Source organism: Rhinoderma darwinii, chromosome 13 (assembly GCF_050947455.1).
Source record: "Rhinoderma darwinii isolate aRhiDar2 chromosome 13, aRhiDar2.hap1, whole genome shotgun sequence".
NCBI lineage: Eukaryota > Metazoa > Chordata > Amphibia > Anura > Rhinodermatidae > Rhinoderma > Rhinoderma darwinii.
In genome coordinates, this window is record NC_134699.1 from 20,387,511 (window position 1) to 20,402,266 (window position 14,756).

General features: G+C 39.4%; 1 protein-coding gene across 1 annotated transcript; it reads left to right on the forward strand.

Moving 5' to 3' along the window:
- The first annotated feature begins 9,597 nt into the window (after positions 1–9,597).
- Positions 9,598–13,851, forward strand: LOC142666409 (keratin, type I cytoskeletal 19-like). The gene is made up of 8 exons (XM_075846439.1): positions 9,598–10,095; positions 10,526–10,608; positions 10,699–10,855; positions 11,108–11,269; positions 11,970–12,095; positions 12,583–12,815; positions 12,901–12,926; positions 13,793–13,851. Exons 1-8 carry the CDS (start codon positions 9,598–9,600, stop codon positions 13,849–13,851), a joined length of 1,344 nt encoding a protein of 447 aa, XP_075702554.1.
- The last annotated feature ends 905 nt before the right edge of the window (positions 13,852–14,756 follow it).

Genomic DNA, 14,756 nt, shown 5'->3' on the forward strand with positions numbered 1-14,756 from the left:
GCAATGCATGGGATCGAGCGAACGTTACTCCGATCGCTCGTCCCCATACATTATTATCATGTCGGCAGCGCGTCTCCCTGTTTACACAGGAAGATGTGCTGCCAACAAAGGCGACAACGATAATATTTCTTGCAGCATAACCAATACAATCAGCCGATGAACGAGCGTTAACACAGGTCCATGATGGGGAACGAGCATTCTGTGAACGCTCGTTTGCCCGATAATTGACCCGTGTGAAAGGGCCTTAAAGAGGCTCTGTCACCAGATTTTGCAACCCCTATCTGCTATTGCAGCAGATCGGCGCTGCAATGTAGATTACAGTAACGTTTTTATTTTTAAAAAACGAGCATTTTTGGCCAAGTTATGACCATTTTTGTAGTTATGCAAATGAGGCTTGCAAAAGTCCAAGTGGGTGTGTTTAAAAGTAAAAGTCCAAGTGGGCGTGTATTATGTGCGTACATCGGGGCGTTTTTAATACTTTTACTAGCTGGGCGCTCTGATGAGAAGTATCATCCACTTCTCTTCAGAACGCCCAGCTTCTGGCAGTGCAGACACAGCGTGTTCTCGAGAGATCACGCTGTGACGTCACTCACAGGTCATGCATCGTGTCAGACGAGCGAGGACACCGGCACCAGAGGCTACATTTGATTCTGCAGCAGCATCGGCGTTTGCAGGTAAGTAGCTACATCGACTTACCTGCTAACGCCGATGCTGCTGCAGAATCAACTGAAGCCTCTGTAAACAACCCACAAGTAACTTATTTCACTAACTGCTGTAGTCAGAAACCCTTCATTATATGTGGTCTGTTCCACAATACACAGGGAATCCCTCCTGAACTAATGTTATCAGGAGATGCGATCAGCACTCTGTAAATACTGCGACATTTTACGTACAGATGAGGTACTGAACCAACTTATACCAAGAATGCCATCTATAACGCATACCAAGAATGCCATCTATAACGCATACCAAGAATGCCAACTATAACGCATCCAAGATCAAAGAATTTGAAGGCCCTGTTGGTGTGAAGCTACTACCCGGGTAAGATCCCTGGCAAAATCTTTGGTACACGGGGTCCCAAGTGGGGCTGCAAACCCTGTGGAAAGTGTGTGGCGTGTCCAAATGTGGAAATGACTGATATCTTATTTAACTCCTGCAGGAACAAAGAATTCAAAATCACACACTCAATTGGATGTAGTACAATCTGTGTAGTTGACCATGCGACCTGTCCGTGTGACAAAGTTTATGTCGGACTCACATCACGGGAATTAAGACGTGGGGTAAGGGAACATGTTCTGGGCATCCAAGCAGCAGAAAATGAAACTGATCTGTCGAAGTTGAAGACTTTACCTGGACATTTCAAGACACACCACAGTTGTGATAGCCGACATCTACAGGTAAGAGGGATTGATCGTGTTCAGCTTAATGGAAGGGAAGGTGATTGGAAACGGATTCTGGCCCAAAGAGAAGCCAGATGGATCCTTGACACTGTCTCCCCTAAGGGATTGAATGAAAAAATTAGTTTTGCTCCATTTTTTTTGAACAGTTCCCTTATAGTCTACACAATATTGTGAGAATCTATGACCACAGGTCGGTCCCATCATGACATTGGACGTGTATCTTCTCAATATCCTTCTTTATATTCTTCCCCACCGTTTCTCCATATCACCATGAGCAAGGTTTTTGGAAATGCCGTCTATAAGTTGGTTTCAATTATTTTAATTTAGTCTTTTTAATTTTGTTATCCCTATGTCCTGTAGGTATCTACGCAATGAATATGGTGGTTTCCTCTGCGTTGATCAATGAGATGATGTGGGATTCTGATGGACTAAGCAGCAGCCAACCTAGAGCAGCCTTATATTGGATAATAATAATTTTTTTTGTGATCTTTATACATTGTTGGCCTTTTAATTTTCATTTCAATATCTGGGGCATATTAATTAAGTTTTGTATTATATTTATACAATTTGATATTTTTTAGTACTTGGTATTATTTTTCACTGTGTGTCTCACTGTGTGTTCACCCATCACTGCACGTTTTCATATTTATATTTTATAACTTTTCTACAAGTCTATCTCCTTTTTTTATAACTATATTATATATAAATATTTAACTATTTATGAATTCACGTTGTCTATACAAATATATTTTGAATTGTATTGACATTCTGTATATCACTTCTTTTATACACTAGATGCGTCTATTGTTGTATATAATAATTTTTGTCAATATGTCACATTTACATTATTGATAATATATATTTTGTTTGCATATTTGATATTTATATGATATTTTGGAGTGGGTTATCTCTTTATTATAATAGGGTTTTGTGCACGATATAAATTTATGGTTATTTATTATTCATTATCTATGTTTAATTATTGTATATATATATGCATTTACTATCGATCACTATTTTTCGATTGGACAATAATTTTATTGTAATCTTTTTGTACCTCCATCCCTTCCATCGTTTCTTATTGACCTCATACGTACCGAGGTATTGAGTATGTGTCGTCATTCCGTTGGCGTCCCCTTCTGATTTATGCACTACTTGCATTCTGCAGCGCTGTGACCATTCTTCCATCCGCCCCTCCCTCCACGTGTAGTGGGGTGGGTGGTTTGGTACAGTGGCTACGTAGTTCGCAATTCACTGCGTTCCATGAGTGGTGATATGATCATATTTCTACACCATAATTGATTGTCGTTTTTCTTTTAATACAATGCCCTGTGTGGGTTCCTTCCAGTCATCTGACCGTGTTCCCACCTGCCCGCCCCTCCCTTGTTCTGAGGGATGGACGGCTGGGATAATGATCGGCTTTGTACTTGGAGTAGATCTATGGTGTTGTGTCTAACTACTATGCCTCCCCTAATTGGCATGTTGCCACATATGGTAATGAAACGGTTGCCACCCGGTTTGAAAGCACTCTATAGGACTTGAAGGTAATTGGTGTTATATTGCTACCAGCTGTTTGTCATGTTTTTCATTGGTGGACTGTGTTTTATATGTCCATTCATTCTAACCTGTGGTATGGCCCCCGGAAGAAGCTACGTGCAAAACACGTCTTGGGGTTTGGATCCCCTCATAGCCCTGGCCTGTATGCCTCCCTGTATTTTTTCTCTTCACCTTCTGACTCTCACCTTGTCCCAAGTACTAAGGATTTAGCACCAAGGGACTGCAGTGGGTGGCAGCCGGCTATCTACACTTCACCACCTCATAATAGTCTCGGAGGAGCGCCGCCATCCCCTCACCTTTTTGCTGTACTAACTCCCTGTATTTTTGACTTGGTTTCTGTCTATAATGCTTAATATTTCGTACAATATTTTTTGTCCGTAATCACTTTAGACATAGCGTACCTGTCCTCTTTTTGCACTATTTGCACTTTATTCTTTATTGAGGTTTGAGAACCCGGACAGTGTTTGGGAACCATCTTCGTGGGAAATGTGTCAGTTTATGTAATATTTTAATTGCATGGTCTTCTAATAAAGAATTATATATTTGTATAAAATAGTTCATGTGCGGTCTTTTATAGGTTCATATCTTATAGTCACACAGTTCGATATATTTGCTATATACATTTATTTTCCCCACTGTTTCAGATGAGGTGAGGTTGTGGGGTGCCGTGGTGGAGATGTAGAAGTCTTCTCCTATGTGCTGAAGTACCTGTGTTATAAGACAGGCTCTTAGGGGAGTACTTACTGGATGAGATATTCACAAAGTGTTCTCCAACATCTCATCAACTGCACCCCACAATCTCTGGCAGGGACCACGGACTATAAGAAAACAAAACCAATCTGTAGCTATGGATCAGAAATACCAGTGGGAAAATAAGTGTGAAAAACATTCTCATACAGTGTATTCTCACCCCTTTGATCCCAGTTTCGACCCCTTTACAAAGGGAGGTTGGTAGAGACTATATTTTTGTATTTACAATCTATAAAACCACTCCCTGTAGAACCTTTCTTTTAGTCACTACGCACTCCCAGAAGCATATATATATATATATATATATATATATATATATATATATATATATATATATATATATATATATTTATATATATATATATATATACATATATATATGGGATGCAGAGTGAATGGTCAAACTCAGGTCTTGGAGGCTGAGGGGACCCAAAAAGTCCCTCTTCCCAAATGAGGGGATCTATACTATAAATGATGCATGATAGTTTGGGATCCTGTTAGAGTTTTTGCATTGGGGCCCAGGAGCTTCAAGTTACACCTCTGGGCTCTCGTATCTCACCATTCTAACTTCCACCCAACCCATAAGTCTTTAAATTGCCCTGCTCTGTCATGGTTGGGCTTTTCCCATGCAGGGCCTAGCTCTAAATTTTATTTACATGCAGTAATAAAACATCTCCAAATTCTATCTAAGGGTCCTCTTATATGGCCCAACTTGGGTCATGCACATGAGCCCTGATCATCTAGACAGCTCGTTTGCTCCTTTCACAAGGAGCTATGTTATTACGACCGCTTGTCCCCATACATCTGTGTAGGATATTTAATAAGATTTAAATATAATAAATTATTATTTTTATAAAGTGCAACGACAGTAAATAAAAATATTTTTGAGATGTCCTAAAAGGATAAACTAGTGAGTTATCCATAAGTTCCTGTCTTACAGGAAACAGGTAGGGAGGTAGATGGGCATAAGAATACAGATTGATATTTAATTGTGGGTGACAATTCCTAAAGGTTTTCAACCAGGATCTGTTAGCAGGTCTGGTTCTAGGGTGCAATTGCCCTAAGCCCCCATTTTCTAGGTGCCCTCCAGAGGAAGGGACCCCCAAAAGCAACTTGCATTTTTTATTGCTTTGGGTGACCACGGAGTATTCAATAAAATTTTTAACTACCCTAAACCACCAGGGATTTAGAAATGGCTAAATATAGTATGAACAGATTTCACACACTAGGGCCAAGCATTGGACTGGGTTTTCTTTGGCCCACCAATTGAAAATGTAAAACCACTATTCATTTCACTGTAATCTATGTTGCCATCATTTCGCTTGCAATAAGATTTAATAGATTATTTGTGAAGGATAAAAAATAGACCCTAGGGACAAATTATTGTCTCTAAAGTCAGCTCCAAATGGGGTTGTCTTCTGCCGGACCTAAGAGGTCCATTATTGTGTCAGAGCCTGGACCCACTGGAGGATCCTCTGGTACTCTGGTGGGACAGTCCATCCCTGCAGTGGCCTTGTATTTCTCAGAACCTATGCGAGAGGAATGACTATTTAGGGTTGAGTACAAAATATACAGAATACAGAATAGCGGACTCACCTGATATTTGTATTACTATTTTTATACATAATCTAAGGAGCTAGTAATATTCATTTACTAAATGTCTTAGTAAGGTGACAAACATACATATGTCTCATAGTAAATAGAGTCACCCACAGATATACAGTGTTTTCCATCCGCACTATGCTGACTATTCTAGCATGTCAATGTAAAAAGTCCTCTCAGTAGGATCTTTCATCATGAGTCACTGTCAATAACAAAACCTGGTCATAGTCCAATGTCATATGACTATGGGTTACAACCACGGAATAAATATTCATGAAGGTTAATTAGACTCAGTAAGAAAATAAATTCTTATTAGAAATCACAGTTCGGTCTGAATGGATTTATGACTTGTCTATGTGCCAAAGCTAACTTTAGTTTTTCTCTATGTTCTGCTATGTCAATGCTGGCACTTTCCTTCAGAATATATTGGAAGATGATTATTGTGGTGACGTGAACATCTGAAAAGTGAGGAGAGCAGCTACAAAGAGCATTGCTCACTCTTGAGGACCCGACGTGTTGTACATTAAATGGACAGCCCATTCATTTCAATAGCAACCATCAATGCTTCATTTACCCTGTGGTGGCACTGCAGGGAAATTAAACACTAGTTGCCAGGTACCACCACAGATTACAGCTGATCACTGGGGATATCAGCAGTAGGACATCCTGTCATGAACTTATTTTCGGGTGAGTCTTTTAACAAACAGGGATAGTCCAAGGCGGAAAGGATTCTTTATGAATATATATACAAAAATTTAAGTTACTAAACTCTAGATAAGCTATACTTTATTAATCTACAAAATTTGGAATTCAATAGCTATTGCTTTGGGGAGGGAAGGAACTGTTTGTGTACCCCTACAACCATGGTCTACAAGGTCTGTGGTCAGAGAACAAAGAATTCTTTTAAGGGTAACTAAACGTTCAACAAACTTCTGACATGTCATAGTGGCATGTCAGAAGTTTTGATCGGTGGGGGTCCGAGCACTGAGACCCCCACCAATCGCTAAAACGAAGCGGCAGAAGTGCTTGTGTGATCGCTGAGCTGCTTCGTTTCTGTTCAGCTTTTTACGGAAATCAATGTAGCAGAAATAGAAAGTCTATGAGCCTGTACTCCGCTACATCCGCTTTCCGGAAAAAGCCGAACAGATACGAAGCGGCTCGAGCACTACTACCGCTTCGGTTTAGCGATTGGTGGGGGTCTCAGTGCTCAGACCCCCACCAATCAAAACTTCTGACATATCACTATGTTAAGTCAGAAGTTTGTTGAACGTTTAGTTACCCTTTAATATAAATCCCTATTTCAGCCTTCATTATCTTTTATGTAAGAACTGAGTCTCCATAATCGGAAATTCTTCTACCAGTGAAAATAAATCCTCATAGATTTACTCATCTAAACCAAGTTTTTAGGGCTCATATAATGTAACCATGCAAAATACATCTCTGCCTCCTCGTCCACGTCTACACTAAAATTGACATTACTTACCTATACAAATGCCAACAATCTCCTGTGCACTCTTAAACCACTCTTAAATAGGTTGTGGTGGTCCACCAATAAATGTACATGGTCGTGCTACTTATAGGCAAGTCTTTCAAGTATTGTCTTTGCATCATCTGGGCTGGTGCTTGAGGTCTACACTTCCCTGTAATAAACTACCCATGCACAGATCGGGCGGTGAAGGCTGGTCATTCTATTCCTGTCAGTATCTGCCCCAGTATCAGTATTGGATATTAGTTGGCTTCCTACATAAAGGTATTGAGAATAATTCTAATGCTTAATTACTAGGGATTCTGGGCCATTGGGTTCCAGATTATGAGAATTTATATTCTGTTTTATTCCCTCTTTCTCTACTGCAATAAATTATAATTTGTCACATATGGCAATAGACCTACAATGTGGTCTATTTCCATAAACGGATATATAGTCAAAGTTTTGGCCTCTCGTTATGAGATCACATTCGATTACTTAAGGTTCAAAGGACTGAATTGGTACCTCACAATAAAATAAGTGAGTATTCATCAGTCATGTCCCCATAGTCACAAAATTAAAAATTAAATTGTAACATTAAATATTTTCCATTATAAAAGCTGGCGGTAATATCATGATATACAGAAGGTATGCTCCCATAATTGAGGGACATTGATTTCTCTGAAATGTGCTATTTTTCAGTTATTATCCATGTCAACCCTGCTATAAGGGATGTTTTTGCTGACGGAAATCTAGCAACATAACGATATAAACAGAATTTGCCTTACGCCTCATGCACACAACCGTGTGTGCTGTCCGAGTGCCGTCAGTGATCCGAGGAAAGATAGGATATGTTCTATCTTTCCCCGGATTGGAGACTCGGACCATTTTTCACAGACCCGATTCACCTGCTAAAGTGAATGGGTCCGTGAAGACTATCGGGTGCCACTCGGATTCCATAAAGAACGGCCCAAGTTGAACAACGGTCGTGTGCATGAGGTATTATATCATCCTTATAGGATGCCTTTCCTTTGGTACTTAGATCTAGCTATTATAAGACTATTTTACTGATCTACTGATCTCTGTGGTCTACAAAGAATACTTAAAGGGTTTTCTAGTTTACAAAACACATTTTCAAATACCCCAATTCCTATAAGAGAATTTTTATTTAATATGAGAACCAACCTTATCTACTAACCAGAGCGTAGAATGGCTACAAAGAGCATCTCTCATTTTGGAGGACCTGGTGTGTTCATATACAGACAAACCATTAATCTCAATTAAAAAAAAGTTGGAATGCTTAATTTCTCCAGTGATGGCGCTATATGGGAATAGAACAGTTAGGTTTCGTTCACAAAGCCTTTGATCCTTTTGTCGGAGGTACATGCCAGGAGGATTACATTCGATATACATCCAATGGAAAACTGCAAAGTATGCCACTTTATAGGCTACCATAGTAAAAAAAAACATATACTGTGGGGTATACATTTATTAACGCTATCAGGTCTATAACACTACTCCATACAGCTAAAAAAAGGGTATGCCTGACATATGCCAAAAGTACACTCTTTTGGCATGTGCTAGTTAGATAGGGGCATATGGATATGTTTGGTGTATGCGTCAGGACACAGGAGCTCTCTCGCTGCTAATGCTGAACATAGGGCTCTAACGCTATGTGAATATTGTCTTACTTTCAAGTTCCTACATAGTTCACATCTAGTGCTTGGAGCTCCAAGCAGCAGGACACCCTTTGTTCAGCTGACAAAAATGAAGAGTCCAAAGTGGACAACCACTTTAAAAATAAAGCATAAACCAAGCATTGAGAGGTCTCTGTAACTCCCATTGATTTAGACAGAGAGTGACCGTGCATGCATTAACATTCCATGGAAAAAGGGGAATGGCCCACCTTTATTTTAAAAATCATTGAGTGTCCAACCTGCTGGACCCCTACTTATCAGACTTTTACAATATGTCTAATTGGTGTGTCATAAAAGTTATTTATCTAAACATCATTTTTTAACACCAAAATAAAGCTACTAAAAAAATAAGTAAATGAAAATCTATAGGATATAGAAACAGTGAGTATGCTTGGCTGTTTTCATTTCTCCTAAAGGTTTTTATGGAGATTGATCGTGCATGTTTGAACAACTCTCACCAAAGAAATGGGGGACTTGGTTCGCCCGACTCTCAGGACCTTACCGGTCTGACTGCTGCGGCCCTCACCGATCATGAGAATGGGAGTGCCCAGTTCCCTGCTCCTATCAGAGTTGGCTGCATGAGTGTGGTCATTCACCACTAAAGCCTATGTTAGATACTGAATTAAAAAAAAAGTTTTACAAATTGTTTATACCAAAATACATATAAATACCGGGGTAATGTATCAATGTTAAAATACACTTATAAAGGGAATGACTAGTTTTTATGTGTTTAGTATTTGAAAATAAAATACTTATACATTTACAAGTGGGTTTTATATGTAAAAGTTTTCTCATGGTATGTCCATTAAAATGCCATGAAATTCTACCAGACTCATATATTACATAGTGAATAGGGACCAGAGACCCTGTGACTACCAGTTTGTTAGCCAGTCATACATTCAAGGTGTGTCAAAGTGCACCATCACAATGAATAACCAGTCTTTCATCAATGACTCTTCATCTATATTTCCATCATGATGGAAACCTTTATAGCTCCATAACAACGGCATTCATTTTACAACATCTTTGATGCTTTATAAAAGCTTTTCCACCAGCAAAGATCAATTGAACTTCCGAGCTCAAGCTATAGCATAACTTCCATAGTAGATCTCATTCTACATCCACCATGACCCAAAGCATCAAGCAGGTTAAATCTGGATCCATCCAAGGAAGATGCCAAACATCAACTCAAAATACTCCTGTACATCAGATAACATCCATTAGCTCCCACCATGGGGCAAGTCATCAGGTTCGTCATGGAGGTCGTCATTACAGAGCTCCCAGCGTCCATGGAGGATCAGGTGGAAAAGGCATTAGCATCTCCAGACAATTCAGTCATGGCTGGAACTCTGGAATTGTACATTCCTATAGCCATGGAAATCATTTTGTAAACCATGGGGCTCACAATGTCTTTAGGTATGACGGTCTCTTGTGTTTCAATGAAAAGGAAACCATGCAGCTGCTGAATAACCGGTTGGCTTCATACATGGAAAAAGTATGTTCCTTGGAGCAAGAAAATAGTCAACTGGAGAAGAACATTCGACAATGGTATGAAAAGAACCAGCCCAATGGTCTTCCTGACTGCAGCAATTACTTCAGGACCATTAAGGAGCTCCAGAACCAGGTAACTTCATACATGACAACCTCATGAATTACTTATAGTTTACGCTAGTCTTGGATAGTAATGAGAGTACAGGATAAACATTAACATGATGGGTAAATTTGCCGTTTGGAGTTTTTGCAGATGGCGGGTGGTTTATTTCTGTCTCTTGGTTCAAGACCTTTCCACATTGTCCTATATTCGGGTAAATGCTATGAAGGTTGTTTATATAGACGAGATGTAATGAAGGCTGAATTCATGAGGTTTTTCTGCAGGGATTGAACTAGACACATGTAAAAAAAACTGTTGTCTTTTATAAATTTACCCCACCACCCAAATTAATTGATGTTGGGAATATGAAATTGAACTGAATAACATTCCATTACGAAACAACTTGTTAATATTCGCTTAAAGCCATATAACATGTAAAATACAGATTCATATAACTCTATAGATTCCTGCAGCCTATGTGGAAAATGCTAAAGTGTTCTTGGACATGGACAACGCCAAATTGGCCGCTGATGACTTTAGGAACAAGTAGGTTAAAAATCTAATTTAAAAACAAATGTTTTTGATATTTTTTTACTTTAAGACTTCATGACTGGTTTTATTTCTCAATCCTTTTAGACTTGAACTGGAGATGGGATTGAGAAAAAACATTGAGTCCGATGTCAATGGTCTCCGAAGAGTTAGAGAAAGACTTCAAATGGAGATATGTGACCTAGATATGACTGTTCACAACCTTCAGGATGAGCTTCAAGAACTGAAGAAGAACCATGAGGAGGTAAAGAAGAGTCTGGAATACTGGAGTAAGAGGGACAGTTAGGGTTTCGTTTCTGGGAACTCTAATGTCTATGACACCTTTATCATCTCTTCCTTGAGGAATATATTATCAATCGAGTTGCGGTTTCATAGCAGATTTCTGTTGTTTTCCTCTAGGACATCATCTAGCAGCCAATTTTGCAAAATACACAGGACACATTTAGCCGGGGTTTACCGTTTTACAGTTACATTATAACTTGGTTTATTCCTGCAGGAAGTTAACTGTCTACGTACACAGCTCGGTGCCAGAGTCAGTGTTGAAGTCAATGCTGCTCCATGTGTGGATCTTAACAGTTTGTTGTCAGAGATCCGAAAACAGTATGAAAATTTGATGGACAGAAATCTACAAGAGGTGGAAGAAATCTTCCTTGCAAGGGTAATCACGTCACCTGTTAATTTTAAGGTCAAATTTCAGGCCCCTCCCTTACTAAGGCTCAGTTTTTGTGTAAAGTTTACCTAATAGTCTACTATTGCTCATTGTTGGTTAAGTTGTTTGTAGTGTAAAATCATTCATTCCCTGCTGTAAGAGAAATCATCTGACTTCCTGGTGAAAAGGTGCTGGGCTTGTGCTTAAACACGCTAGCCAATCTAAGAACACAGAGCTTCAGTGTGAATCAGGTGGGAGGGATATAGCAGGAGCCACTGCCGGTGTATGTGGGCTCTTCATAGTCATAGTGAGCCTCTTGTCTACCCCACCTTCAATGTTCAGCACATTTACTATTGGCCCCTCAATCCCAATTGATCCTAAAGAAGACCCTGCTAAAACTCAATTTTGATATTTGTGCAATTTATACATTCATTCATTCATTTATCATTTATCGCATATATGGCTCTGTCGGGAGACATAGCTATAGATGGCAAAGAGGTAGCAGTCTCATCCAGGCCCAGGTGCCTGAGGGAGCCCAAAGGCTCCTCTGCCACAAAATAAAACACAAGTATTATTAATGTCACATGTAAGAGTGGGGCCTTGCTACAGATTTTGCCTAGGGCCCACTGGCTCTGTCCTCTGACTACTTGATGCAACATATATAGGGCATGTCTTCCTTAGGTTTATCTTATCTTTTCATGTTATGCAGAGTGAAGAACTGAGTCGAGAGATGATTTCTGGGGCAGAACAGCTGCAGTCAGTGTCTGGTGATCTCATTGAGTTGAAGCGTAACGTGCAAACTTTAGAAATTGAACTTCAAAGTCAACTAAGCATGGTATGACGTCATCAAACAATATCTTATCCTTTTATAGAAAGTTACACTCTATGAAGTAAACACATGAATAAGTACAACGTGAAGACTTTCTATATATTATCCAAATTACTGCTTGAAATACACATAAAAAACTGGGACATTATAGGTCCACTGAAGGCAAGAACAGTGATTTCTGGCTATGCACATTGGTTACTGTCCTATGTTATGTGACGATGAAGTGACGAATAACCAGATATAAACATAGAATATTTACCACATGTATGACGTTTCTGCTCATTCACCATTTATGCCTTTCCTATGTATTTGTCATCTGTTTCAGATTTGCCACCATGTCCACCATGCTCTAATCCTATGGTTGACTTACTGATGCTATGTTCACATTTACTGACATAATTTTCCATATAGCTGATGTAAGACAATGACCTTGAAAGGATTGAAAGTGTTAATGAATAATGAAGAAGTCTAAATGTTTTACGTTTATTTTCAGAAATTTGCTCTTGAGGAATCCTTGTTTGAGACTGAATCCAGTTTTGGTTCCCAACTTGCCCAGTTACAATTTATAATCAATAATGTGGAGTCTGAATTGGCACAGATACGCTTTGACCTGGAGCAGCAAAATGTCGCATACAAACTGCTTATGGACCAGAAAAACCATCTGGAGCTGGAGATTGCCACATACAAGCGTCTTCTAGAGGGTCAGGACATCCAACATGTAAAAAGGTAAAGGAAGAAAAACATATTTATTTGACCTTAGACTAGACTTTGCATTTGACTTTAATATATTATCTTATTCCTTTCGTTGCAGTGTTCCTATTCACCGATCTGATAATGGTAAGATGATTAAAAACAATATCTAATTTTGTTAGTATAGAATGGATACTGGGCTGTGTGGAACATCAACACTGTAGGATTATAGGTTGGACATGATGGCTCTGTGTCTTCTTTCAACCTTATGTAGCAACATAGCTATCTTAGTGCAGTTGCACATGACCGAGCGCCAATAGGGCCGTTTTAATCGGCAACCGAGTGGCACCCGATAGTTTTGACAGACCCATTCGCGGGTGAATCGCGTCTGTGAAAACTGACCTGATTCTTCAATCCATGGAAAGATAGGACATGTTCTATCTTTCCACGGTTCACTGACGGGACCAGGCCGGCGCACACTGTCGTGTGCATGAGGCATTACAAAAGTTCATTCTAAGTCTATTTTGACTTCTGGAAAGTAGCTTAATGGGGTTTATTTTGAAAACCCTAACTTATCACCTCTTTGTATAAACGTCCTTATGATCTAGAAATGTGATTCTAGTATATCTATATATCCATCTTTGGTCTTCTTCATCCTGACAAAATTCAGGACGAATTTGATGAGGATGTTTTTCATCTGTGACATCCGTTTTGCTTTGGTCTCTCTTAAGTGGCCATGTCTCATCTGTACCTCTTCAAGGTGAGGCATTTTCTGGTTGATAGAGTTCTGCTGTGTCAGAGAAAAGGAACAAATCCTATAGTCATATGGAGATTTTGCTACAACTTGCAATATCAGTTCCTTCACTTCAAAATATTGGACCACGCTTGGACAGATTTATAAAAAACAACTTAGGTTATAGTCAATGATAAATGGTAAAATCGTAAGCCACACATGGGGGTAATCTACGGTATAATATTCTCTAACGTCTTCACTCATGTTTTTGTTTCCGAAGAACATCATCATGTCAAATTTCATCAAACGATCCCACAAGTTCACCAGGCCAAGTGTTAGATCTGACCAGTGATGCCACCACAGCAATTTCCAAGCCTTCCCAGTTTCTCCACTTTCACAGACATGGTGGGAGACCATGTTTATAAAGCCCCCCTAAGAACAGTGATGCTGGCCATAGTTACTAGTCAGGTACCATTTATTTTGCCAGTGATGTTGGAAATTGAGTGGAATAATCTGACGGGTAGACATGGTGAACATGCCTGTGCTGCTATGCTAGGTAGTCAACACGACCCTGCTGTTCATATAATCAGATTCTCTTATTTTTCTGCTGTTATTAAATTTCTGCTGATAAAAATTTATCCCTGAATAAAATAATTAATGTATAAAGAAAAAATGTTGTGTGTTTTTTTTTTAAATGACATTGACAGAATACATTATTGTGAACCTAACATGACCAACCTCTCCATGATAGTGGACGCATACCAGGCAACTAGTCCTAGCAATGTTGCCATCAAAATGCTTATTCCCTGTTTTTGCTAAAATGATTTTACAATGATACATTACAATTATATAATTTGCACTATGTGGGGTTCTTTTTGCTTTAAAAAACCTACATTGTCATCCTCCTCAATGTTATCTGTGTTCTTTAAAGGGGTTGTCTGCTACAATCCTTATTTGTTAGAAGGGTCCCTTGACAATAAGCAGATCGCAAAGTGTCCCCCTTCTCTGATCTCCAACAATCAGCTTTAATCTGTGGGGAAAACTGACAGTAAGTGTTTAATCTACCTGCAGAGCCACCGCAGGACAAATGAAGCATTACACAGTGCCCATCCAAATCAATGAGTTGCCTGTGTAATGCAGGACAGGACAGGCCCTCCAGAGCAAGAGACGCTCTTAGTATTTGCTCTCGACTCTGGTCAAGAGATGAGGATTCTGAACAGTGGACCCCCGACAACACCTTTAAT

Excerpts from the sequence above, each read along its gene's own strand:
- LOC142666409 (XM_075846439.1), top strand. The coding sequence starts at position 9,598 with ATGACCCAAAGCATCAAGCAGGTTAAATCTGGATCCATCCAAGGAAGA. Across the intron at positions 12,096-12,582 it reads TTCAAAGTCAACTAAGCATG|AAATTTGCTCTTGAGGAATC; the intron begins GTATGACGTCAT and ends GTTTATTTTCAG. Across the intron at positions 12,927-13,792 it reads TATTCACCGATCTGATAATG|AACATCATCATGTCAAATTT; the intron begins GTAAGATGATTA and ends TTGTTTCCGAAG.